Source organism: Lipophrys pholis (genome assembly GCF_963383615.2).
Source record: "Lipophrys pholis genome assembly, chromosome: 6".
Taxonomy (NCBI): Eukaryota; Metazoa; Chordata; class Actinopteri; order Blenniiformes; family Blenniidae; genus Lipophrys; species Lipophrys pholis.
The window spans coordinates 18,545,412-18,573,247 of NC_137629.1; the positions used below are offsets into that span (position 1 = coordinate 18,545,412).

The following is a 27,836-nucleotide window of genomic DNA, read 5'->3' on the forward strand; positions in this document are numbered from 1 at the left end:
ATTTGTTCTTAGTCATAGAAAAGATTTGTGACTACAGAAGGTTGAATGTCATGTTAATCCGAAGCACCCTAACATATACATTTAGATTTTTTTATTGATGTTTCCCTTTAATAAAGCCTGTGCACCTCCTATTTGATTTCTGAGATGGCAAAACACAGTGAAGCCAAACACCGACTTTCACCAACAGATAAAGAGAAGCAAAGAGCAGCTTCCCAGAACTATATTTCTGAAATGTCTTATGAATGGGGTTTCTTTGAGGGGTCCCAGGCAGCGCCGCTTCAGATCCAGCAGAGGGCGTCAGGCTGCAGGTTTGTTCTGTGCAGCTCTGAGGAGAGGGAGGAAACCCAGGAGCTCTGGGGTTATTTTCCCTCTTCCTTTCAGACTGTGAGGAGGATGGAGCGAGGAATCTAAACAGGGCAGCTGGAGCCTGCAGAGTTCCAGCGAAGCTCCAGAGTCCGAGCCCCACGCCCCATCTGCCCCTCACCTCTCACGGCCCCGCAGAGTCCTCTCCACCTCTCACCATGAAGCTGTGGGCAGTTCTTGTGCTGGCATTGATCTGTTTAGAGCTCCACGGCGGTGAGTAAAGCCTGTTTCCACATCTGTCTGGGACATTTCGGTGTGTGTGTGTGTGTGTGGCAACTGGTGGGGGGACTACTGGTAATGTCATCATTGCAACCTGGGCTGTAACCTGGAAGAAGAGGGAGGGTTAGATAACATGAGATTGTGTAAATATTGGCCGGGTGGGGGGCAGTCTCTGTAGGAGGCGCATCCCATAAGTGGATCTCATTCAACACGGCAAAGACAAACAATTTCTCCATGTAACCCTGCTCTTTGTGGGACACACGGCCAGACCCATAGGTCGTATCGGCCTCATGGAAGTGTGAATGTGTGCAGAAGGGGGGACGTTGTGTAAGTTTTTCCAAAGTGTTTCTGCAGCCTGAACTCAAAGCAGCTGGATCTGAGGCATGCAGCAGGCGGTTCTGATTATCCGGCCTTTTACTGCCGACCGCTCCGCTTTCTGTTCTCATTAACACAGCGCAGAAGAATAAAACAAGAGGGTCTGAATCCTCTTTTTCCCTTTCTCATTTTCAGTGGACTGTGTGTGTATTTGTTCCCACTGAGAATAAAATCCTGAATATTTTGTGCCTTGTGAGACGATCCAACCAAAGGAATGGCAGCAACAACAGAAGGCTTTTTTTTCATTTCTTTTTTTAACGTCGGTATGTCCTCCTCCGTGTCTCCGTGTGAAGGTGTCTGCCAACAGGTCAAGCGAAGGAAAAATGTCGGAGAAAACCGAATCTGGCCGGGTGGAAAACGGGTGAAGGTGCGACCGCCTAAAGTCAAAGACGGAGTGGGCAAAGGTCAGTCCCTGCTGACTCAGGTGCTGGATAAAGGCCGCTTCCTGCGCCTGGGCCCCAGCCTCTCCCTGACCCCCGGAAACGACATGGAGCTGCGCTGTAAGGGGAGCAACATCGGCTGGTCCTACCCCGCCTACCTGGACACCTTCAACGACTCGCGCCTCAGGTGCCGCCGTCACCCGCCTCTCCTGCAGCACCTGGAGGAACGAAGACCTTGACGGGTCTGATTTCTTTCCTCCGCAGCATCAAGCAGAGCGACAAGTACAGCCAGCTGGTGTTGACGTCGCCCTCTGCAGCCGACACGGGGCCCTACAGCTGCTGGGTGATCCTGTGTGACGGGGGAGAGTGTGAGAAAGATCATGATCGTTCCTACGTCTCCTACATCTACTTCACAGGTGAATGTTCCAGGAGACACGTTGGACCCCCAGCTGCCACTCTGGCTTTCGTCTAGATCTTCATCTTCATATCATCTTGTTTACATTGTTGGAAAAGAAACAGTGAAGCCAGTTTCGATATTACTGGCTAGGCTACCGAATAATCAGACAAAATCATGCTGCAAAACACAAAAGTTGCTCATAAGGTGCAGAAATAATTCATGAGTGCATTTTTTGTTAATTAATGCTTTATGGTATTTATCGTTCAGTCAGAATAGTAATAAATGAGTTTTGTAAATCCTCTGGAGTGATGCGTGTTGTTTCCTACCAGACAAAGACAACCTCTTCGTCCCATCTGCGATCCACTTTGAGATCGTGTACCTGCGCCCGGACCGGCCTGCTGTGGTTCCCTGCCGGGTCACTGACCCTCAGGCCAAAGTGTCGCTGCACAGAGAGGTCCCTCCAGAGGAGATCCCCACCAACGGGACTGTGGCGACCTTTGACCCCACCAAGGGCTTCATCCTGCAAAACCCCCAGCCGGAGCACCAGGGAGTCCTGTACTGCAAGGCGGTGACCAGGGGCACGCCTCAGATCTCCACCAAGTACCAGCTGCTCTACGTGGAGGGTGAGGACCCTGCAGACACGCTGTTATCGTCGCTGTAGGGACTCGACACGGGGACAAAGTGCAGGGATGTCCAGCAGGATTTTAACCTGAAACCATCTTATAAAATGAGGTGATATTGAATTCAAATCAACTCCTTTAAGTTTATATTGCACCAATTATGTTTTAACCAACGATTCCACGTAAATAAATAAAAAATGAAGTCCTTCTTGTGAGGAAAATTCCTGCTGCAGATCCAAACTCAGGTTCAGGGAAGGGGTCTGAAGCCGGTTTACCTAAGAGCTGTTTTTATCAATTCCAAACCTCTTCGAACCTTCAAAATGTAGAGAAACAGAGCTTAAGAACTTCTAATAAGGACTTTTGGTTTATGTGTAAGAAATCTAAAAGATCTTAAGCTGGAACTAGTGACATTTTGGGTCTTTAACTGTTTATCCATGTTAATGGTTTTTGCTGTTTTAGAGGTGAAGACAGATTATCGAGATACATGAAGTGAATGACATGTAGAATAATGTTTGAGGGGATGAAGAGTGGAGAGACACTCACTGCATCATAAAAGTTCCCCCAAGAAGGTCTAAACCTAAAGCAGCCGCACTGAGAAACGTTTTCAGCCGACTCGAGCCAGCCGTAGGAATAAACTTGATCGAATAGTAAAGTCTGAAGCCCGACGATTAAAAGTGTCCGCCTCCTGAACTGTTTCCTCCTCGCTCCACCGGCCAGCTGAGACGGAAACAACCGGAGGAGGAGATGTTGATGCACGAAATGGAACTAGTGGGAGGTTGAAGCAGCTGTGGCATGTTTCAAGAGGCGCCTTAACGAGATCAGATGCCTCTTTCTCTCCCTCAGTTCCCAGCGGCCCACCGTTTGTGAGCCTGGCGGCCTCCCCGGCTTCGGTTCGCGGAGGCGACAGCGTCAACGTGACCTGCGCCGTGCTGGGGGAGCCGGAGGTGGACGTGAGCTTCAGCTGGTCTTATCCCGGCCAGGTAGGAGCAGCACTTCTTTTTATCTTTAAGTTTAAAACACCCCCTAGACTTAGATTAGGGGCGGCACAATCACGTGAGCGCACAAAAATGTGGTGTTTTGAGAGGTGAAGGTGCAGAACACACATCTCGCAAAAGAGTGACTGAACTGCGACGCACTGTGACGTCGTGCTCTGCTAAGAGACGATTAAACGTGGGAAAACAAAGTGATTCCCAAAAAACTTTTGATGACTAATTAGACTGCACATGTGATCGGAAAGAAAAAACATTAGATGATGTAAATAAGGAGCAAGTGAAAGAGCACTGTTATTTGGAAATCTTAAAGCACAAAAACAACATAATGTATGTAAGAGTTTGTTTTTATCTTAAATCACATTGTAATCATCTGATATTATGCAGCCCTAATATAGATTATGAATGATTCCTTTGAAAAGGGTTTAGATTAAAAAAACAAAACAGTTCATGTACTTGTTTGTTTGGGACAATGAAAATAAGAACGGGTTGAAATGTCCTAAACCAATGTTATTCAGTCTTTTATTGACATGGTACACATCGTCTCAACTTTTCTGGAATCAGGCCGTGGTTGATGATTTTATTATTTCAGTATTTGAAGTGTTCATTGAAAACAAAACAACTATTTAATGACATTTCATTAAAAAAGTCCATTCATTTATGCTTCATATTTTTCTTAATTCAATCCCGTTTCTGTTATAAAAATGTTGCATTTTTTTCTCAAGAACAATTAAAAAAAAAAAAAAGAGTATTTTTTTCACAATTTTATTTCATGTAAACAAGTAGACTGGCCTTTATATCTGTGAAAACAATATGGGAATAATAAAGTCATGTTAGTCTTGTCATGTGATACTTTGATGAGAATTGCAAATCATTGCCTAATTTTTTTAAGGGACATTTTCCGCATTGTTTTGGAATGGGGTCAATGAGTTTTATGAAGAATTTAATTATCAAAAATATTTATTTATGTTTTTTAAACAAGTTCATTAATCTAATCCAATTTTTGTAAATTAATTTACTCTTGTTTCTTGAAGATATTTTTATTGTGTCGTCAAATGAAATGAGATTTTGTGAATAAGTCTTTTTTATTCTTATGTGAAAAATGACAATAAGCAATTTCCCCCTAAAATTCATTATGTTCAGCCAACAATATTCATTTTCAAAATTCATGACCACAAAAAATGAGGCCAAGCCACAGGGAGTCTGTCTTTTACTCAAACACAAGACTTGCCAGCGGTTGTAGTGAAGCGTGTTTGTTTCCTGTGCAGGGCCAGCGACCGGTCCAGGTGGAGACCTCCTGGAGGCTGGTGAACAGAGCGATGGGCTACACCACACGGCTCTCACAGAGCGTCCTAACCGTGGACGACCTCGAGACCATCGACTTTGGAGACTACGTCTGCCGAGCGAAGAACCCGCAGGGCGAGACCATCCTGAGCACCAGCATCATCTCCCAATAACCACCATGACATATACGCGTATTGAAGATAAAACTGCATTAAAGCGTCGCTTTGTGGAAGAGCGTGTGGTGACTTTTAGAAACAGTGGCGAGCAACAGAGGAGGGAGTCTGCGTTTCTTAAAGAAAAACACTAAAACTAACCAGAAGATTTCCCAATGTGATTTAGAGCAAAGTGGCGCACACATGACAGACCTTCTGGCATTTTATGAGATGTGAGGAGTCATTTTGCAGCGGGGAAAAAAAATAAAATCTAAACCTACTTGAAGCCCAAACAGCAGCTCACAGTAAACAGACCCCCCCCCCCCAAACAAGGAAAAAATTAGATTCACAACATGCAAAGTCTGGATTTGATATTGTGTGTAAAATTCTGCAGAACAAACAATGTGTTCAGAAGCAAACTAATGACTCTGGATGTTAGAGAAGGAAATTACAAACAGACAAAAATGTAGATCATGATCTAAACTAATCAGACTTTATTAATCCCCTTGGGGAGATGCCCCCCCTCGTCCCCATGTGGAGGTGCAGCTACATTACGGAGACCCCATCAGTCTCTGTTGTTGTACTTATTTTCTTCCCAAGACTTTGTTAGACTGCAAAACCTAATTCTTCTACTGAAACACCTCATTTTCATTTCTGTTCAGCAATTCCATCCTAAATAGAAACAAAGTCAACAGAATGAGGAGATTTATGCTCATTATTGCTGGTCAATCTCTGTTCAGAGGGCTCATTTTCCACTCTGAAAACCAGAACTGACTTATCTCTATAGAGCTGTGTGGCGCTCTGAACACCGCTTTGCTTCAATAGCTGAAGTTAGTAACCACTTCTCTTTAGTAATTGTGGTGGTTGTTATTCTAAATATACTTTGTGTTTCAAGACATTAATGTGGTTTAAACAATACTTGAGGTGGATTGATGAAAGGAAAATTCTTTTAACCAAGAGGGCATCAAATTCAGACTGAAACAAGTCCCTGCATGACAACGTCAGCTACTATACAAGACTTTATTAATTGCATATTTAAAAGAGGCTCAACACATTTAATATAATTTCCACACAAAATAAATGTACAATATGTAGAATCTCTGAGACGTCCAAGCGAAGCTGCGTCCTGGGAACTTTAAAGCTGCAGTAGGAGGCGTCAGCGAAGGGACGAGACAAACACATGCATGAACACTCTGATTGGTCACTTGGGTCAAACAAACGAATGAACATTAAAGCGGAAATGTTTGAGGCCACAGGTGATCCTAAACTACCCAACCAGGCATGACGGGGGGAAAAAAACCCAACAAAAATCTTCATTCAGGAGAGAGAAACGGTCCTGAGATCCCCTTTTCAGTCATCGGGGGGGGAATTAAAGAAATTAAAGGCAAGATGCAAGTTGGCCTGGCGAAGAAGTGCTTGTGTGCAAATGTATTTCCCAGTCCGTAGTTTCCCTGTACAGAAAGAAGAAGAGTCCATCTGACCCCGGCGGAGCCACAGTAAAACAAATATGGCTCTTGATTGCAGGGGGAATAACTCCCAGACCGTCTGCTTCCTGGAAGCAGAGACTCCGTCGTTATCTGGGCGAGACGGGGGGGCTGGAGAGGAGGCTGGAGCTGCGGGGCGACTGGAGGCTGAAGGAGTGTGAGGGGGAGGACGAGGTGGGCGACGCCTTGCGGGGGCTGCTCAGGTCGTTGTTGAGCTTCCACAGCAGCTCCTCGTTCTCCATGGACAGACGCTTGTTGACCTTGGACTCCTTCTGGAGGGACTGCTGCAGCACGGCCTGCTCAGTGGACAGCTGTCTGTGGAGCAGAGGCAAACACTTTGATTTATTCTTAAGTTATAACAGTCCACGCAACTCGGAACAGTGAGAGGAGACCACGGTCAGGAGCTGAGAGCAAAAACAATCCAAAGTGTCTTCTATGGTGGACTCCTACCTGGAGAGGGTAGCGTGTCTCTCCATGCGAGCTTTTAGGTCTTCGTTCTCCTGCTGGACCTTCGTCAGAACCTCATCCAGCTTCAGACTTTTCTCTGTCTGGAAACAGAAACGGAGGAATTCACTGGTTTGCAGTAGTTGTGTTATTAGCAGCAATACCCATTTCCGAGTGTCTCTCCTCTCACCAGTTTGTCTATCTCCATCAGCTTCTTCTCCTGCAGGTGCAGCTGCGTCGTTTTCATATCCAGCACCACTTTTAGACTCTCCAGCTCCTGCTCCAGATACAGAGTGTGAGAGTCCTTCTGTGGGAACAAATAAGAGACAATAAGTTCAGCGTCTCTTATAAAAAGGATCCATGATTATAAAAGGCAAAACAACCACCACTAACTAATTATTCACCACTGTGGCCTCACGAGGACAAATTACATTCCAGCAGAGTCGCTGCATTAGCAGCACTTCTTGTTGGCCTGATAAACAGAGTGGCAGGGCACTGTGAGGTGGTGGCCGTCATTAGAGTGCTGTGGCAGGGCACAATGCTGAGTACACGTGGCAGATATGAAACACTAATGAGGAGTGGCAGTCATGTCGGAGCCCTCGGGGGTAAATAAAATCTATACTGTGGGTCGCCATGCAGCAAACAGATGAAATCACAACTGTTCACATTGTTCCATACAGTGGAGAAACACTAATGATCTCCTGACCTTTAACAAAACTTGGTCCACTGAAGACAGAAGTATTTAAGAAAGGTAAAAGTATTTTTCGACACACGAGCAAGGGGCAGATGCAGCCTCACACTCCAAAGGAGACCCACTCCACCATGTCCTGCTGACAGTTTCTTTCTATAACCACAACCACGATCATGTTTTCTCCACCTTTTCTGCTCTGCGGCAGCCTCACGGGAAGTCATGAGATGTTTAACGATCACACACAAACAGTACCTCACTCTTCTGGGCCAGCTCCTTCCTCCTGTTCTCCACTGCAGTCAGCTTCTGGAGCAGGGAGTTATTCTCCTCCGTCAGCTGTTGAATCCGTACCTGTGGACGACGGACGCAGTACGATCAATCCACAGAGTGATGTGAACCACACAGTGACTCAAACTAGGACGTTCTCCTGAAACTTACAGACAAAGAAGCTTCAGCCTCCTTTAAGTTTTTCTCCAAAGACTGCAGCTCCTGATGGTGAACTTGTCTGAGCTCTGAAACGTCAACAAGTTTCACAACATTAAGGATGTAAACTTTAAGAACTGTGAAGGCGAATGGCATTTTTAGGACATGATTTAATGGAGTAACAAGTTCAGCTTTTAACGCAGGCTTTGGGCAATGCAGGAAAATCATCAAGAGGGAAGGCATGTTTCAAATATATTGATAGAAATCAGCTGAAAAGTAGAGTTAACTCACCGTCCAATGAGATTTCATATTGCTGCTTTACAGACTGCAGCTGTTCTACGTGGCTGGTCTCGATCTGCAGCTTCAGAGCTTCATGTTTGGCTTCCAGCTCTCCCATCTTAAACACACACAGGATGTTGGTCATTTCCTACACCAATGATTAATGACTGTAGGACAAGAGTGATGAATGCGAGATGTTTATCAACATTTAGAGAAACAAAAAATGTGGTGAAACATTGAAAATGGTCTTTCATCAAGAATTTCACCTCTGCTGATTTTCAGTATTCACACAAATATCAGCTTTCACTTAAGGCCGCTACACACTGGGCGATGTTAAGTCGTCCCAGATGAAAGATGACAAAGGTGACAGGATTGTGAAATCTGTGGTCCTGCATTGCGCTGTGAGACCGGTTCAAGGACCAACGTTGTTGTGGTCTTGCAACCAAAGACAACAAGCTATAAAATTCTGACTGTCAGAAATTTGGGGTGACGGAGACTGCTGCCGCTTCTGTGGGCAAAACCATTTTGTATCATTCAGCTGAATCTGGTTGTAGTTGTATCAAGTACTCCATATTGTACCATTGAATGAACGCAAGTACACGTTGGGATTCAGTCTTCAGTTGTGGTGCAGAGACTGACCTGCTGCTCCATGACAGTGCTGCACTTGTCGGCCTCCTCCTGGTAAGCCAGATGCATTTTGTTCCACTCGGCCTGGTAGAAGGCCTGCAGCCTCTGCTCCAGCTCAGCCAGGTCCTTCTGGTGCTGATCCTGCACTCTGTGCACCGCATCCTCCAGAGTGACACGCAAACCCTCTTTTTCCTTCTCCAAACGCTCCGAGGAGTTGACGGAGGAAACTGCCCATGAAAACACAATACAATATTTTCCGAGAGTGAAACGGTGACGGTTTGTATCATGTTCTGTGTACTTGTAGAGATTCATCAAATGAGGTCAGAGGAAAAATTGTATTAGTGAGTGCTTGCGTAAGAAACCCGATATGTCCAAAAAGGCACATTGCAAATGATGTAAATGTGACGGCAAAGCTTTCCAAAAAGGACTGGAAAAACTGAGTTTGAAGGGGAGGCGCCTCCGCCACTCCACTGCATGTGCCAGCAACACGACAGTTATTAATAGACGGGAAAAGATACATGTAGAACCAAGTACAAAAAAAAAACTTTGACTATTTTTCAAAATACCCAACACGAGTAACCAATGTCGCAGATATTAAAGGTGGTAATTTGTCATTTCTTTGTTTGTGCAATTTGTGGCTTTTGTTTTAGCCTCACCCTTCCAAATTCATTCCATTGTCAAGTGTTTAGCTCTGGTATGGAGTGGACGACAGTGGCCAAGTCCACAACCTGTCTCCAGTTCGAGTGGCTTTGCACAAACACTGCTGATATCCATCGGCTGGCAATAGATCTCCACTCAATGGGGACGTAACAGTGAGTGTTTGGAGAAGTAAAACAGCTGTGCAGAACAAGGCCTGGTGCCATGTTGGATGTTTAAATCCATGGCGCTTCAGCTATTCTTAAACTAAAACTATATACAACATCAGCAGCAAGTATAAAATAATACTAAATCCAGTCATGGCTCTTGTATAGGGTGACACAACTCTGTGCGCTTGGGGCTTCAGGGTAGACTGAAGGTATATGGAGTGGAAATTAAATGTCCTAAAATCATCTGAAACCAAGTAAAAGGCAGCTGCTCTGCACCTTATCCAGAGTGGAATAACGGCAGCAGATCCAGGAACAGGCGCCAAGCTAGCAGCGGGACCATCTATCATGTACGGCTCCACTAAAGGAGCCCAGCATTCCACGAGCATGTGGCTTACGAGTCCAAATCCTCCACATGAAACACCTCTGGGTTCATACAGTTTGGATCAGGAAGACGACCCGGTTAATCTACACTTATGATACAGTTAAGAAGCAGAAGAGTCAGAGAAAGCCGGGTTCATTTTGTTCTCTTGTTTTTCCAAACGTGTGAGGAATGATAATGGGTGTGGTCACATCTGGCTGTGGATGAAGACAGACTGATTTCTGTGTGAGGGCTGAGCTCACCGAGGAAGCTGCTGGGACACAGTGCGAGGAGGAAACGCACAGAAAACAGGGGGAAACGGGTAATCCTCCAGACATTCTGTGTTACTACACTAAAGGTCTATTTGAGGTCAACGTAGGTTTCACAGCTTCTGCGACGTTGAGACTGTGTTAAAGTGCAAATATAACAGCGCTCAGCGTATAAGAGCGGTCATGTGGCAGTCCCGAGGCTGCGAGGAGACGAGGGTGGAGCTACAACACTACTGGAAGTACAACAGATGAAAGCCGATGTGTGGGCGTGTGTTTTTAGTGTGCATGTGCCTCTGCGAGGAGGGCTATTCAGAGGGACGGCACTTAAACCAGACATAACATGGGCCATTGTCCCTTCTGCCTCCACGGGGCCTCAGGTGGTATGGCATTCCAGCAGTGTAGCCCCTCCTGTGAGGGGTCAGAAGTCAGACTGTCGCTCCCTGGGGAACGTACCGACACGGCTCCACTCGGCACTGGCACACACACATTTTGTGAAAGGGGTATCTGATTTCCAGCAGACAGAGGCATTATTAAGGAAGTGGCAGGAGGGGATATGGATGTGGTGGGCAGGGAGAAGCAGCAGCCCACCTGCATATTTCATTCATTAAACAGCTCCTGTAACTAAACAGAAACAACTTCAAGACACATTGTTTATATTTTAGTCAATTCTGATGAGGATCAACAAAGAACCTTTTTTCCAAGATGAAGTGAAATCTAAAATGTAAACTAATCAAAGAATGAATGAAAGAAGAAGAAAAAAAAAAACACAGCCCAAACTATGGTAGTAAAACCCAACTGTAACAGGAATGTGCAGTCCGAGCAGCCACTTTAAACGCTGTTAGCGTGACACCAGTGATTTAACTCACCCAGCTCTCCTTGAAGACTGACCAGCTCCTGGGAGAGCTCCCTGCACTGCTTTGTGGCCTCATCACGCTGCAGAGAAACAGTCACACACAAGATCATTGTTAACACAGCAACAAGCTTCAAATATCAGTGAGGAGTTACAAAGCAATAACATGTATCAAATGAAAAGAGTTTGAGCACATCAGACTATGAACAAAATGGCAGCAGCTAAAGGAGAAGGTGTAAATCAAAACCATGACATTCAACTGTCATTTTCAGTTCTTCATACACATTGTGCAACTCCAACTCTTACTTCTTGCTTTCTGAGTCAGTTTTGCAGTAGAGGAGGCTGCGCTGTAACTGCAGTGCTCTCTCCATTTCAAACAGACGCATAGACGATCCACAAACTCTTCACCTTCTGCATCAACAACCTGACACTCGCTACAGTACATCACACAGCCTGCATAGCTCAATTACTTACATGAGAGGAACCCCCTCAGCCAAAAAAAGGAGACAAGGAGACAAGCCAAACACCACCTCACTGATCTGTTTACATTAGCAAATAGGTTTCCACCCTGTCCTGCTCTCCTCCAGATCTGCAATCTGTCACTACAGAGTAGAATAGTGTAGAAGCCAGTTACCCTCTTCGCAGCACACGGAGCTCTGACACATGCTTTGCTGCCAGAGCAGCCCATGGTCTACAGCCTCAGCCCGAGGCTTGGGCACCGAAGTCCCCCCCCTCCCTCCCTGCAGTGGCTATGGAGAGCCAGTGCTCCAGGACAAACAGTGGTCCAGGTGGACGCACCACCTCCACACACCTCCTCCCAGACTGCTGTGGCTGCATCCGAGGCAGGACTGAAAAAGCCGCTTCAGTGGCTATGGGAAGAAGCTGCAGCGAGCATTACCGTAATCCACCTAAAACAAAGCCTGAAAAACAAAAGGGGGCGGGATGCAGAGTGTGCGAGAGCAGCTTCCTCACAACTGAGGCGAGGTCACTTTAAGAAGGCACTACAGACAGGCAGAGGAGAGCAAACACATAAATTGCACGGCGCTGCCCGACAGGCTGATGGAGCAGGACTTGTGCTGTGCAGTGACCTACCCAAGGGATGAGGCTTCATTACCACCATCCCCCCACTACTCGTCCAAACCTGCATTAAATCATCCCCTCACCCCTGTGCATCATTATCTGCTGCAGGGCTTCAGCCCGCATCGCAACAGTCTGTTGAGTAGATGATTTAATGCTGACACAGAGCAGATTTCCAGCTTCTGGAGTGAGTAACTCTTTACGAATTGTAAATTTACACACACACACAAAAGCTTGTTGACAAATTTCCAGTGACAGTGCGTGATGATCTGTAATGAAAGCATTATGTACCCCTAAAAGACTCCAGTAACCTGAATCCTAAAATGTGTGTAGCCAGTTTTAGAACTTCATTGTACAAATTCTAAGTCACTTTATATAATGTAGCTGATCCGTCACAGATGGATGTCTAGAACAAGTTTAATCAGACGAAGTCAGAGCTTCTGCTAGCTGTAACCATGCTTTGAAAAAAAAAAAAAAGAAAAAAAAAAAAGGTTTAAACCCATTTTTACCAAAACTTTAGCTCTGGTTCAAAAAGGAGTCGTATCTCACACAAAGTGAAACATCTTCCTATTTGTACCACTATAATGAAACTAAACTGTCAAATACATGTACAGTGGCGTCTTTTCATATATTTTTAATCCAATATGTTAGCGCACCCTCTTGCCTGAAGCACAGAGTGTAAATGTCCCCGGAGTGCAGCCAGATGATACTATGTCAGGTGTAGAATAACATGTGATGTTGAACTAAGATCAATGGCTTATTGCCGTAGATCAAGTTACAATTTCCTAGATTATCATAAATGTCAATAAGCACGCAGAGCAAAGCGGGCTTGTAAACTTTGTTTACAAATTCAACATATTTCACTGGATTCATGCCAACTGTGCTTCAGCACTCCATCCAAACACATGATAAGAAACTGTATGAAGCACCTGCCTAGTGTTTGGCTGCTCTTCACAACCATATCAAGTCAACAGCTCGGGTAATCTCCCTCCGATGGTCAGAGCCAGCCTCCTGTTTTTGGTAAGATGACTGGACACCAAATTCCACCCGAAGCACAGACACCTCACTACACAACATGGGGAATTATGTGTGTTGAAGTGGATTCAACTCGACACTGTAGGTAAAAAAGCTCATATAGACTAACAATAGAGGAAGAAAAGAATAGAGTTGAGTCAGTGGGAGTTAAGTTTTTTCAGTCAATGAGGAACACAGCCTGTTTTTAATGTTTGTTGATGGTTCAGTTTCACAACACCGCGGAGGACTATGACTCAAACATCAGTGACTTGGGATCACACAGCGTAGCTTAGTTACGAGCCGTCATGTTACAAGAGTTGACGCAAGTCCTCATTTCGACATGTTTGCCTCAGAATTTGTTTTGCATGACTGACCACAGCGAGGTCCAATATATGGCCCGTGGGCCAGAAAAAGAACGCGGATTGGCCATGCTTATTCAAAACTGTTAAAAGCGTGTCGTCCTTGTAATTCACACACTAAAACTAACCGATATTCCTAATTTGAGGTATACTGGGCCTATTGTTAGATGGAATCTGCTTCAGCACCCTCCAACCCTGAATTGGATAAAGTAGTAAAGAAGATGTATAGATTTGTGACAGTGAAATAACCCAAATCCTGAACAAACAACAAAAACGTAGGTTTCATGCAGTTCAACAATAGCATCTTTACTAGTGGTGCCAAGACTTCTGGGATCCATTGTTCTTATCTCAATATTTCCCACAGCACTCACTCCAAAAATAAATTACTACAGACCTTCTAAGGCCTCGGAGTTTCACTGAAACAAAAATGCTGAGGAAAGCTGCTGCAACACATCTGTCTGCTGTCAAAATCTGGAGGAATGTAGGCATGAAGGGAGTTGGTAAAATTTAGATGAAAAGATTAAAAAAAAACCACATGGATAACTTTCAGCATTATTATGGAGAGAAGCCATGTTTTTTTTTTACCCCCAGTCCTGAGCATTCATCAACGCTTCACACCAAAACAACAAACCTCATAGAAACAATATAATGCACATTTGAATTTAAATTTAATTCTCAGATTCAAGAAACACATGATCGCTCATCTAGGAAATGCTACAACATTGTATGAGTGGCCACTGCCTGTAACTGGGAGCAGCTTCAACAGGAACCAAGTGGTGCCTGATGTGCCTGCAGCATGGGGATACTAAATGCATAACGATTTATAGGCTCATGTGGGTTTAATGGATGTGGCCTCAACTTCCAGGCCTGCTAACGGCGTCCAGTGGGTCTGTTTATTCCTGCTCTACTGAACCAGGCCACATCGGACAGCAGCTGGTAATTTCATCATCAATTTCTTGTGTATCTATGTTACAATATGGTAACGCAGGAGTCACAGCACCACGTCACTTTGCTTTAACCGTTAATTGAGGGAGAGTGGAGGACCGCTTTCAGGATGAGGGTGTTTATAAAGCAACCGAGGGGGGAATAATCCCAGAGGCTATAGTTCCCTGAAGTGAATCAAAAAAAGCAGCAACGTGTATAAATAAATGATTTTGTTTGCTAGTTTGACATTTTGTTGGAGTTGACAAACTCAATTTGTTTTCACAAAAATATGTTTGATTTTCATAGGCTGCAGCACACATGCTCAACCAAACACTCGCCTGTAATCAACTCAAAATATTCTCTTTGATCCAGAGTTGCTAGAGTTGTTTAGTGGACAACAACAGCAGGGCTGTTTTGTGTTGGACAACCTCCAACTATATCTGCGTGTGGAGCTTCTCACACTAACGCCATGTTGCTGCTGGAAATAGAAACGCTATTTGGTTTCTCTTGTATCAACACACAAGATCTGGTTTGGCAACAACTAAGATCCCAGACAAACTGATTCAGTGTCATTGTAAAACTAAACAAGTGTCTTATATTCTCCAACATAACATTTGTTTCTTGTATTAGAAAATATGCTAAATCGTATGAGTATTGAATATATTTTATCATTATTTGAAAAATGAGGACTTTACCAACTGTAGTCACTGAAAAAATGAATAATGCTGAACACTATTTGCAATTAGGCTAAGAGGTGATGATACTCATAGATGTGATTATCGCAGACATAATTTGCATTTTGTCAATGCAAACATTGTTTTCCTCTGACACCTTCATGATACCGTTTAGCCTTGCGATTAGGTGTTACCAAAGCATTTAACCAAGGAAAGGGATCTCAGAATTCAACAATTCACAGTAAACATTAGAAGAACAATTTCAAAGGAACCAAAACATCTTCATGTCTGTAAATTCACAGTAAAGAAGCATAATGCTCCTACAGTATGGGCAACTTTCTTACCTCAGCCAAACTTCGCTGTAGCACAATGGTGAGTGCCTCAAAGCGGGAGTTGCTTGCAGCCAGGAGTCCTGTGAGCTGCTGGATGATGTGATCTTTCCTCTCATCCTCTGCAACACTTGCTGGTGGTACCACACCCGGAGGTCTGTTACTCTGGCTCGGTTTGGACGCTGGTGGCGGAGGGGGTTGCTGGCGGGAGCCGGTCCTGGATTTGTTCTTGTTCACTGCCAAAGAACATGTAGTGACAACGCTGATCATCAACATACTGCCATCCATAATACCCACAGGCGGCACCACAACAGTACCACACAACCTATACGCTGCTGTCAGAGTTGCATATCTGCTAATCCTCAGGGTTTCTGTCGTCTAAAACTATTCAGTCCAATCAGCCAGCCTGAGGACTCCCAGAAGGTCTGGTCTGACGGCAACAGCAGGAAAAAAAATGGATCCACTGAATGCAATTAGTTCTCCATATCCTAATTCAATGTAGTACACTGCAGGCACCGGTCACCAAGGAGAGCTTATTTTAGCAAGGCCGTGCTACTGTAGTTTTGATTTACATCAGCTTTATAAATACATCACTGATATGTAATAGTTGCCATCGGTCCAGCTAATAGGGAACACCTTGTTTACTTTGCTATAACACTGGAAAAGTGACTGATGAGAGGGGGGGACATAACACACATGATTAATACTGAACTCATGTTCAACTCTTATTCTCAATGTGAATTTCCTCTAAAGTGACTGTGTGGTGAATGTTATGCAACAGTATGAGACATGTCAGGAATACCAACTGTAATGAGTGGACTATACTGTGCCACCAGCAGCCTATTGGGATCTACGCCGACTGTTTTTACCAGCAGCTGTTGGACACAATTCAGTCTAATAAGCACAGAGAAAATATTTCAATACCACAAGTGAATGTAAATGCAGTGACAAATTACATTTGAGTCCGTTACGTTTTCAAACTAATACACACTGCCTCGAGATAAAGGATTGTTTATTTTCATGTCCTTTATGAGATACAAAACATGGACCTGGGTCAAGCTATTTTTAGACGCACTAAGCAGGGTATCAACTGAGATCATAACGATCCAGAATAACTGCTTGTTATTAACCTAGCACATATATAGACCATATATCAAGATTCCCTATTAGCTGTGGACTGGTAACACTTTGCATTGACTGTATTATTAAATGCATTTTAAAGTGAATATTGAATCCATGCCAACTTGCGAGTATTTAGATGCATACAGTTTATTTTAGTGGCCACATTTGAATAGAATTTGGCTCTTTGATTGTGAGGATTAGTTTGTGTGACACACACAATGAACCAAGTTGTCCACACTGGGTTTAAATGAACATCAATTTAAATGACTTTGAAATTCGTTGCGTCTCAATGAAGCTGTTCAAAATGAGTAACCTCAATTAGCTTAAACACTTTCACAGCAGCAACAAATACAAAGTCTTTTCCACGTTATAAATGACTAACCAACTGAATAATTGTAAAACGCATTAATGGCTCTGACTGACAAAGTCATCACATGCTATGTAACCGGAGGTACAGCTCATCTTAACGCTACTTTCTCTTTGCCAAAGTAAACAAGTGAGCATAAAAGACGAGCCCAGCCTTTAGGACAAACATGTGATGCACTCCAACCAGGTGGATGTCCCCACCATCAGAACACGAAGCACATGCACACAGTCACAAATGTACACCGAGTACAATACCAAATTGAAGTCACAACTTCTAATATCCAACTATATTTTTTAAAGCTTTGCATACAATATTTTATTGCTATTAATAATCTGCACTCGGCTGAAGCAGGCTTTGATTTGCAGAAAATATGTGATTTCTCACCTAAGAAGCGTTAACGGTTTACACGTACACTGCCTCAGAATACCAAAACTGTGTAAAGATGAAAGCAGGGAATGTTTCAGCTGAAAATATAAAATAAATTTACTGAATAATACATTTTCATTATAAGTTTTTTTCCTCCCATAGCTGATAGAACCTAAGGCCTAAATGGTCATTTCTGTTTTAAAAACAGGTTAATTTTCATATAAACTTGTTTTTATTTTTGTGCAAAGCAAAACAATTATGAAAAAAAAATAAATACACTTTCTGACACAGATCCAGATGAATGAGCTCTGCTCTCAGTCGTTTTGATGATGGTGCAGTTCACCAAGTCCAAAAGACTTTCTTGAAAGTGTGATGCCCTCTGCTGGTAGGATTATGGTTATACTTTCACATAATGTTCCAATCCAGCAATGGAAATTAAAACCCTGCTCTGTGATGGGTTCAATGACCCGATCTGACACGTATCCAAAAGAAATGGTACAAAAAACAAAAAGGGCTTGTGTTATTCGTCTGTGATCAAAGGGTCTATAAACTGGGTTTCTTTGTTATTTAAAATGATAGATTGCCACCATAACCATGCTTGATGCCATAGAAAAAGATGGATGTCCAAGACCAGAGGTGGCCATTATGAAACATTTCTGCTGATTAAATATTAATGCTTTGACCTATCTAAATCATTCATAGCTATCTGCAGTGGAAACCTGGTTCGAAACATCTAACTATTGCTAGCGAGTCAGTTTAATAATAAAACATTTTTTATAAAAAAGAAATGCAGAAATCTAGGATATCACAAAATTTAGTTTTTACTTTAAATTCCATCAAAATTATTGAATGGTGTGATTTAAAAATATTTTAAAAGAAAAAAGAAAAAAAGAAATCACACATCATACCAAATATGTGTTATAAGTATTATACCAAGCGTCGTCATCCCGTTTATAACCACGACTCCCGTTTCCTACACGAGAAAAGTGCACTTTCTAGAAGACACTGGACTTTACATAAAGCCCATCATCGTCTCCTCCTTTGATGGAAATAGCTGCACTTTCTCTGTTGCCATGGAGCAGCAGTCAAAGTGTCTGAATACAGAAGTGACGACACATGTTGCTCTCCTCATTTTCAGACTCCTCTCTCTCTCTCTCAAGCGTCAAAGAACCATACTGTACCACACCGACTTGAGCACTCAAAAATCGAAAACTGGCTGATTTAGTGGTTTCACAGCATTGTGCTCTGTTCCTGAGAGGAGATATCGCATCGCAGCACAAACCATGATGAGCACCAAGATTCCTCACAATCACTCACTTGTTATATTCTTGGATGACAGTTTCACACCATTATTTACATTGTAGAATGACACAGGCAACACTGCTTCTAACAGGAAATTATTGTTAATGCCAATTAATGCTATGGATTCAATATAAATATATTTTTTTATGTAAACATCTTTATTTTGAGAAAATAGTAGGTTAAATAAAGCTTTTTTGTTTGACTTTGTCTGAATAAGAAACAAATCACATTTATTAGTAATGTAGAGAAGGAGAAACAATGTTACCATATTTGGTCAAAGCCTTGAGGAATGCTTCAAGTATTGTGGGAACTCCAGAGAGCTACTGTGTTCAGGACAAACTGCTCACCAATCACAACAAGGTTCTCAAGGATCGACCTAGAGACCACGAACCAAAATAACCTCGGTATATTTGAGTGAAAGTGAAGTACTGGATGTCCCAGTGGGCAAGATGAAGTGCGTTTTGACACAGAGTCATAAAATGATGGGGCCGAAAATAATGCCTCCATCTTCCATCTTCACAGGTCAGCATCACTTAAAAAAAATGAATAAATAAAAAATTCTTGCCCTTGACAGAAATCGTCTCTGAATTTAAACAGCATGTTTTGAAGTACTACTGCCAGGAGTGTCACATTTTAATGACCAAGGTAGGTAAGGTGAAAGCTGAACCTCCTGCTTTGCGGACTAGTAAACAGCCAGTCTAAAAATAGATCTCAGAGCCAACGGCACAGATTTGCATAAAAGTCAAACACCGTAAGAGTTGACTTAAATTTTAATCGCTGTAACAGCACGATAAAAACATTTGACACCGAAAATAAGAGACAAACCTGCATGGAAAACCACAGTGTTCTTCCTGCATCCTGACAGCAGCTGGATGTTTCGGAGTAAACCCTTGGCCGTCAGACGCACGTGAATGTTTGAGAGAGAGAGCTTCGGAGACCATAACATCTCTCAAACGGTAAGATCGTACAGCTGAGCTTCAGCCGGGAATTCAAAGTCTTTAAAAAGAAGTCTCCAAATACAACTCTGCACAGCAACTATAAACCACAAGCTGTGGTGCACTTCAGTTCCATCATATTTCAGACAACAGAAGCAAGGATGAAGACAGGCCGAGAATGAATGAATCAAATAAAAAGCAGCGGTGAGAGTTGCCCCACTGAGAGAGCCTCAGAAAAAGTGAGGGCACCCAGTCCGGCATGGCAGGTCTCCCAACTCAGAAATTTAATTCTTGGCGTTGAACACAACATACAGAGCGGTTCAAAGGCTGGCCAATGGTGTGTGGCACAGTCTGATGGATGCAATAATGGCAAGGGAAAAAAAAAATCCCTTAATCCTCTTGGTAAACCCAGTCCTCAGCTATTCACTAAACACACCAATCTCTGAAATCAGGGCAGAGGAGCATCCACAGGCTGGATGATGGCGGTGTTGTAGCAAAGCCAGGATGCTCGGGAGAGAGATGAGGGGGTGGGGACGAGTGGGAGAGAAGAGTGGGCGGAGCAAATGGTACAAGTGCGGCCAATGGGGATTTAAATCTGGCCCTTGCTTCTCTTTCTCTGTCACCAGCAGCGAGACGACAGGACATGACAGACTGCTCATGGCAAGGTTTTGTCAGATAAAAACAAACGGGGTGGTTGGGCAGAGCTGGCTGTGACTCCGTGTCCTTGACTTTGACTGCAAAACATGATAAATCCACAGTACCTACTATTTGCTGACAAATCAAATGAAGCATGTATTTTATGTAGTTTGTGTTGAAATGTAAGCAGCACTGGACTGTCGTGACAATTAATAGCAGAGAGATCGACAATAAACAACACAATCTCGCACAGTATTTTATTGCCAAGAGCAGCGAGGCTGATTAGCAGAGCACACACACACGCGCGCACACACGGTGTGATTAGACCAAGGATTACACAAATTAAGGTTTTATAAATTAGAACTAATCACATCAAACTGCCAAGCATGATATTAAGAATCCATTAGAGGTTTCAACAGGAGGAGAAAAAAAAAAGCTAAAAGGGTTTTAGTTGCGTTAGTGAAGCTCCAGCTTGTGGAGCGGCCTGCAAACCTGAAGGCTGCAAAAAATGTTGTATTAATTGTGTTGTTATCGCTACATTTTTAATTGTGTCTAAAACTGACATTCTATTTAGTTACAAATTTATTGAATTTTATATTTATTCACTTTTACTCATAGGACATGTTATACACTACACTTTAAATGTTTTCAGAGTGTGCATGAATTGTATTCAGGTCTATGAAAAGGGTTCTATTAATGAAAATTGACTACATGTTTTTAAATGATCCAGACAAATCAAATATATGATAAAGAGAACGAGGTTTAAAGTCTATAATTACTTTTCATACGTGGTCCCCAATCAAAAATCTAAAAACTTGAATAATCTGTAATAACAACCCCCCCCCCCCCCTTTGTTTTTTTTTTAACAATATAGAACTTAAGCAATGCACAAAGTAATGAAAAGTGACATCATACAACAAAAATCTTACCCAGTGTACTTGAAGTTGGTCTAACAATTCTTGCTGTTGCGCTGCGTTTCAGTAAGCTGGGTGTAAAAGTTGAGCCTGTCTGGTTTGTGGACGCAGCTGGCGTGCATGCTGAGGTCAAAGCTGTTACAAGCAGAAAGTCCACATTAGAAGTCAGCCTGGAGTTATTCTGACCCATATTAAAGCCGAGATTCTCCTAACAAACTGCCGTGAATCAAGCATGGACAGATGTGAAGTTTAACACTTGGTGATGATCAAAGTTCAATGAAGTGATAAAAACACAAGGACATTGATTAAATCAAACATTCTCCAGGTGTAATTACCATACAATACGAATGCCATCGGCTATTATCTACAGCTTTGTCCAGAGGATTGAGATGGTTAATCAAACTGAAGACTTGAGGCAAAAGAAAAATCAACAAAGCCTTATTCATGGGGGCCATGGCGGAACACCTCATTTCTTCACCAAAAGCAACAGCACTGGAAGACTGGATAAAGAAATTGTAGAATAAGTCACGCCTGCTCTGTGCGGGCGTTAACGTGATCTTACCTGGCTTTGTGTTTCTTGCAGGGGTTGAGAAGGGCTTTGCTTTTAATACTATGGATTTCAATGGGGTTGGTTTCGGTGCCGCACCACGACAAACTGTTGGAGATGCAAGAGGAAAGGTAAAATTCAGATTTGATCACATTCAAAAATCCAACACACTTTTCAGCTCCAAATTGTTAAATACAGTGGCATAAACATTTTGAAAACCCCTGGAATGAAGATGCTACAGTCTAAAATGGATCTGTTCCTGCAAACACTAAAATCTAGTTAGATCAGTCAAAAAAAAGAAAAGTCAATCTATCCATGTCAAACTTCAGGTGTTCAAGTGTGAAAATAGCTGCTGTCTTGTATTGTCCTGCTATGACCACCATACCTCCGACAAATTGTTTATGGAATCCTCATTAATAAATGTTCATGAATTGGCTGCACTTCTAACTAAACTTTAAAATTGCTGAATTCTACCTCAAAATGTTCATTTCCAAGTAATTGTTCAAAAGGTAGATGTACCTTTCCAACAACAGTTTAATGGCCGGCGCCAATATGGACATAACGTTCAAATCAAATGACAGTTAATTGCAGGAGATTTCAAAAGGCTCACGTCCTAATTCTATTGCAGCCACTGACATCATGGTCACCAGTGGTTTGTCAAATACATAAAAACAATGGTCATAGAAGCTACACACAACAACACAGATTTCTGGCAGATTAGGTGCAACATTGCATTAAAAAAAAATATAAAAAAATATTAATATAATCAAGTACAAACAAATTGCCAAGCTATTTGTTGCCACAACAAAACACAATCTTCCAACGTTTAGCTTAAAGCATTGTTTTGTCCGTCACACTGAAATCATTAGTGTTCAAAAACCATAAACGGGTCCCCATGGAAACCTCTGCTCCAGCTCAACAGCCAGTCACACTTACTTCTCCAAAGATTATTATTTTTTCCATTAACTGCAGCAAACAAAGGGATGATACAGAAGCGATAGGATCCAATGAGCAGGCACGTCAACAGGGTGAGATCACAGTTCGATGCTGCGCTGCCTTGAGCAAGTAAAGAGGAGTTGTTGAAAGAATGAGCTGGATATTCAGTCCAAGTGCAGCTTCGAAGCCCAGTGTACCCAGCCATTGGTTTTTATTCAAGAAAAATTGGGAAGCTGCTCTTTTCATCCACCTCAGATGACATCAGTTGTAGTGTTTGTCTGCGTTCTCTCCTCCAGGCAACACCGTGTCTGTGTGTGAACTAGAGTGGAATAGAAACCATTACCATGACAACCACACAAGGAGGGGGGGTCCCCGGTTTGGAAAATACACCCCATTAGCCAATCACAGGGCAGCATGCTGTTGAGGAGTCAGGGCTGTAGACAGATGACTGTAAAACAGTGAGCGCTTCTTCCCTTCAGACAACATGCCATCAGTAAGTTCTCAATGGAACCTTTTAAAGTTCAGCAGTAAAGACAGTCGTTTCAGCACTACCATAGACTTGCCATTATTTTAAAGAAACCCCTCCAATATATCTGATAACATATTTCTAAAGAGCAAACCATCATCTGAGCAAATGTGGAGGTATTAAATCCAAGAAAGATTTGCCCAAGGGGAGATTTACAACCAAGCCTGTGCCTGAAGTGGGTCAATCACCCAACAGCAGCCCCTCCCCTTCTGCTCCAGATGTGTCCTTATAAACCACAACACAGTCTGAGCTATAGGATTACAAACTTGTGGCACAGAACTGGTTCCGATTTCTTCATGCAACCACCTGAAGGGACTAAACACACAAGTAGTATCTAATGAGGCCCACCTTGAGTGCTAGTACTGTTGCTCTGCTTGCTGACTTCAGTAAGGCCAGTCGGTCTCCCCGGGGTCTTGCATGGCGGTCTCAATAAAGGAGTAAGGGAAGGGCCGATTAGAGAGGGGCGAATGGGAGTCTGAGGACGTCGAGATCCATTCAGCTGGGGCCTGATGCTTGCTGATGAGCGTGTTCCCAGGGACGACTGTACCTTTGGACTGCCTGGAATGCAAAAAATTAAATAAATAAAAAAAAAAGCTACTGCATTTAACAATTGAGGAAAAGTTAAATTGTTTCCAGCTGACATATTGAATGTTTGATAACTTCAAATTGTTACTGAACTAGACGTTTTTAAAAAAGGAAACATTTTAAATGTTTTATAAAAAAAACAATCATTGTTAAATCTAAATTGTATCCATGTGAAGAAGTTTTTCCCGTTCTGCTGGACCGTGATATTGAGACTGGATTTTACAGTGCTCAGGGCACGGCTTTCCAAACAATGTATTCTCACTTTAATACGACTGCTGAGGTCAAACCCTCCCTTTCTTCCGTGTACATTTTACATTGCCTCAGTTGAACACTAAGTTCCCCTTATCAAAATACTCATACTATGTACAACTATAAGTCAGAGGGAAACGTCCATTCAAGCTAAAGACCTGGATGCACGGTCTCCACACACGGTTCCTGTGGAAGGTGATTGACTTCATCATGAGAACAAAAACAACAAAAAAAAACACTTCCCTTGTCCAATTGAAGGGTTCTATGTCGCCATCTGGTGGTTTAACTACATTACAACAACCTATAAATGTGGTGTACAGCAGCATGTAGCTTATAAATATTGTTATCAGTCACACTTTTAAAAAGGAATTACCCAAAAGTGCATGTGAAGTAAAAATTATAATGTACTAGGTTTTAAATTGTATGGCAAAAGTTTGATGACATCCAGGAGTTACCCCCATCGTTTCTGCTGAGCTGCTTTCAGTCATATGCAGGGTTACCTATTACACAGTTGTCTCTGTTTACACAACGGAGGAAATAGTTGGGAAGTCATTGGGTCCACAAGCAGGTCATGTGTCTGATAGTTCATAACACACCTTATAACCTAAACTCAATGTTTATTAACAGTATTACAAAGGTCAACCTTTCTAGCTGGTGGATAATAAAAGCATTTTAGGCTGTTGGTACACCTGTGGAGTGGTTTCATAGTCCAGCCCAGACTAAAAACTTGACAGATTGCATTCAGTCTGTACTTGTTTCTCAGTTACTCTTGTCTCGGAAAAGTATTCAAAGCAGTGGCACGTGTAAAACAAAAGCTTTCCACCTCTTAAATGTCAAAAAATGTGATTTAAAAACAGAATGTTGGATACAAATCAGAATTTGAAACTGTCACGACATTTCAACGAGCGAAGAAAATATTTCAAACATTTGAGATCCCATGCAGTGTACTGAGCTGATATTGTTGGATTATTATGGGAGGGATTTATAGCCCTTAAAGGGGGCAGATTTGATCGTGAAATGACCAAAGGAGTTAAAGCAGTAGCAAGAACATCAAACTCGCACACACCATGGAAGATAAAAAGCAAATTAAACCCAGGGCAGGATGTTTATAATATTGGGCATTTGGTCTGACTAGAAATGTTTGGCTGAAATTAAACCCATCATGACTCCAAAACATGGCATGTAATCTCATGAAAAGATGAGCCCTACCTGTACTGCTCTTTGGCTTCAATGGAAGTGTGGCACCAGCTTTAGGAATCCGACATTCAAACTTTCTCAGAGGTCCCAGTCGCAGCCTGGCAGGGGTGGGTTTAGGAGTTGCAACCGGAGCTTGTAGAGGCAGTGTTCCTCTTGTTGGTTGAGAGGGTGTCTTCCCTCGAAATCTACTCTTGACATCATCCCCTGAAGCTCCAGATGTCGATTCACCAATTTCCTCCTGAAATAAAAGTAATTTGTCTTTTTTACACCCCAATTATTGTTGAACAGGTATACAACAAAAAACACAATGTTGAGTTTGACATGTATAGACAAACTTAAGAGGCAAAGAAAGAAAATACAAATTTTAGTGATGGAAAAAGGAGTTGGAGGGAGTCTCTGCTCTCAGGGGTCCTGATGGTTCACAATACACACACATATTTCCTTGAAACAGCTACTAGAATATCAACTTGATCTTTCTGACAGTTTAGTTCACTTTCCTCAAAAACAGATTATTTCAGTTTTTTTTCCTTCAGCATTAACGGTAAAGAAGCATTAGTAAATCATGTTCAATTATACTAGTTTAAAGTCTAAGCACATACTCACCACCAGACCGATCTTATCAACTTCTCCTGGTGAGCTTTCAGCTGATGCCTCTGCGTCCTCGGCCGGCGTGGCCAGTTCTCTCCGGGAAGAGCACTTCACATTTCCAGCTTTTGTCTGACTCTGATGGGTTTTGCCTCTGGGAAATACTAAACTAGTTGAGAACTTTAGAGTTCTTTTCTTCTCCTTGGGTGTCTGAGATACTGATGAACACTCAGAAGAGCAGCGTGGCCGTGCTGCAACGACAGGAGGCTTGTTCTGACCTAAAGCCGAGCCTGACCTGACCTCATTTTTGCTTGATATAACCTTTTCTGGAACTGCTTGGAGACCAATTTGGCCACATCCATCAGGGGATTTTTTCAAGGTTGAGAGGCCGGCAGTGTCACTGCCAGCTTGCTGTGAGGCAGTCTGCTGGTTTTCACAGGTGGCATCACTGCACTGACCTGCTGAAGCATGCTCATCTGCAGCTGGCTGCTGATCAGATTGTGATCCTCGGCTCTCAACCTGCTCCTTAAAGGCACTCGGTTCCTTCAATGGTGCACCCACATTAGCAGCTCCTGTATTTATACCAAAGTCAACGGTTTTAGGTTCTGTAGAGACAACTGTAGCACCTTTCCTAACTTTGGCAGGAGTCATTTCATTTTCAGCTCCACTTTCTGTTTCAATATCCTTATTGTTCATTTCAGCTTGTGGTGCTTTGTGTTGGAAAGCCGAGCCAGGTGTTGTCATTTGATACATCGCTCTCGTTACAATTTTCGGTTTTATCTTACTATAGTCCAACTTGGGAAACTTCTTGATTTCCATCGTTTTAGCTTTGTTGGGCGTCTGTTCTGCAACTGCACACGGTCTTGGAGCGACAGAGATTTGCTTCCTTCTAACTTGGACTCTCATGCTGCCAGCACTTTCACAGAAGGGAGACTCTGAAAAGGAATGTAAATTTGGTCTTCTGTCGACAATGGTTTGTATTGGAGTAGAAGTATAGATGCTTTTGTCACCTTTTTGTACAGCCGAGTCAATGGCAACGGTCTTGCTTTGGTCTTGTCCAACAGCACTCAAAGTCCAAGGCAGCAGTTCTGCTTCGGCTCCAGCTAATTTTTCCTCTTGTCTACAACTTGCTGATGTCTCACATGTGAATGTCATCAAAAGGCCTCCTTCACTCTCAGTAGGCAGAGCTACAGAAGAGCTGGATAAGGCTACATCATTTTCTTCTGTAGAACGATCCCACTTGACCGCCGGAGTGAAAGTCATATTAAGACAGGGATATCCTTTGTTCTCAGATGAGTTTTCACTGATATCTGGCAGAGTAATTGAAAGCAGGTTAGATTCAGCAGACAATCGTCCATTGCCATCAGTTGCAGAGATGGATTCATCGGGGGATGACACCACCATGGCTGCCTGGTCGTTCAGACAGAAGCCGTTATTCCTCACGATAATTTCCCCTGAGCTCAGGGAGCAGCAGTGGTTTTCTGTGGAACTTCTACGGAACGTGTCAAATGAACTCATCTGGCTGTCCTTCATGGCAGAGAATGGAGACGCACTGGCATTGAAACTTTTACCTTCCGAGTAGTTACAAAAGGTGAGGTACTTTTGTGATCCACTGTCTTCATCGCTCATCAGATTCAAGTTTTCGTCCCAGAAGTTTATGCTGTCGTTAACCGCTGTGGTGTTAAAGGTCTGATTCACATTCATGGTTACGCCACACAGTACGTCACGCTGAGTTAAGGTGGTGTTGTGCAGGTTATCCACCGGGGAGCGCTCAGGGAGGCAGCTTTCCAGCATGTCAGGGGAGCTGCTGGTTTCTACAGAAACACACACAAAAACACATTTTTGTGTGAATGCCTTTCAGCAACACAATTAACAGTTCACATTTCATACAACACTTACACACCACAACCTCTGTTTACTGGAAGTCACCATCATTAACCGCTGTGGCAGTAAAAGTTTGATTGATGTTTATGGTTACACCACTGTTGTAAATGTGGTTGCTGTTAAAGTCACAGCCAAGTATGAAATGATAAAATCAACATGACTTAACTGCTGTATTCTGGTAAACCAAAAGCCTATTAAAGTTACGTACCAAGTTTATACTCGAAAATAAACCATCAGCCAGCATGTGGTATCAGAAGTAAACAACTGTCCTGACTGCTTTGCTGTGCGTTGTTGTTTATTT

At 42.9% G+C, this 27,836-nt stretch overlaps 2 protein-coding genes across 4 annotated transcripts; one reads left to right on the plus strand and one right to left on the minus strand.

Moving 5' to 3' along the window:
- The first annotated feature begins 306 nt into the window (after nt 1-306).
- Nucleotides 307-4,859, plus strand: pdgfrl (platelet-derived growth factor receptor-like). Its single transcript, XM_080465798.1, has 6 exons — nt 307-576; nt 1,251-1,524; nt 1,602-1,753; nt 2,064-2,357; nt 3,198-3,334; nt 4,612-4,859. Exons 1-6 carry the CDS (start codon nt 522-524, stop codon nt 4,798-4,800), a joined length of 1,101 nt encoding a protein of 366 aa, XP_080321924.1. The 5' UTR covers nt 307-521; the 3' UTR covers nt 4,801-4,859.
- An 84-nt stretch (nt 4,860-4,943) lies between these two features.
- Nucleotides 4,944-27,459, minus strand: mtus1a (microtubule associated tumor suppressor 1a). 3 transcript variants are annotated; one of them, XM_080465795.1, is made up of 14 exons: nt 25,670-27,459; nt 25,079-25,304; nt 23,384-23,593; nt 21,589-21,681; nt 21,042-21,161; nt 15,400-15,620; nt 11,024-11,090; nt 8,737-8,951; nt 8,110-8,215; nt 7,834-7,907; nt 7,651-7,746; nt 6,898-7,014; nt 6,714-6,811; nt 4,944-6,578 (listed from the first exon to the last, which is right to left on the minus strand). In XM_080465795.1, exons 1-14 carry the CDS (start codon nt 27,443-27,445, stop codon nt 6,353-6,355), a joined length of 3,645 nt encoding a protein of 1,214 aa, XP_080321921.1. In that variant the 5' UTR covers nt 27,446-27,459; the 3' UTR covers nt 4,944-6,352. The 3 variants fall into 3 exon arrangements, with proteins under 3 accessions (XP_080321921.1, XP_080321922.1, XP_080321923.1); XM_080465796.1 differs by lacking the exons at nt 23,384-23,593; nt 25,079-25,304; nt 25,670-27,459 and adding an exon at nt 22,510-22,825; XM_080465797.1 differs by lacking the exons at nt 21,042-21,161; nt 21,589-21,681; nt 23,384-23,593; nt 25,079-25,304; nt 25,670-27,459 and adding an exon at nt 19,367-19,990.
- Nucleotides 27,460-27,836: the final 377 nt, after the last annotated feature.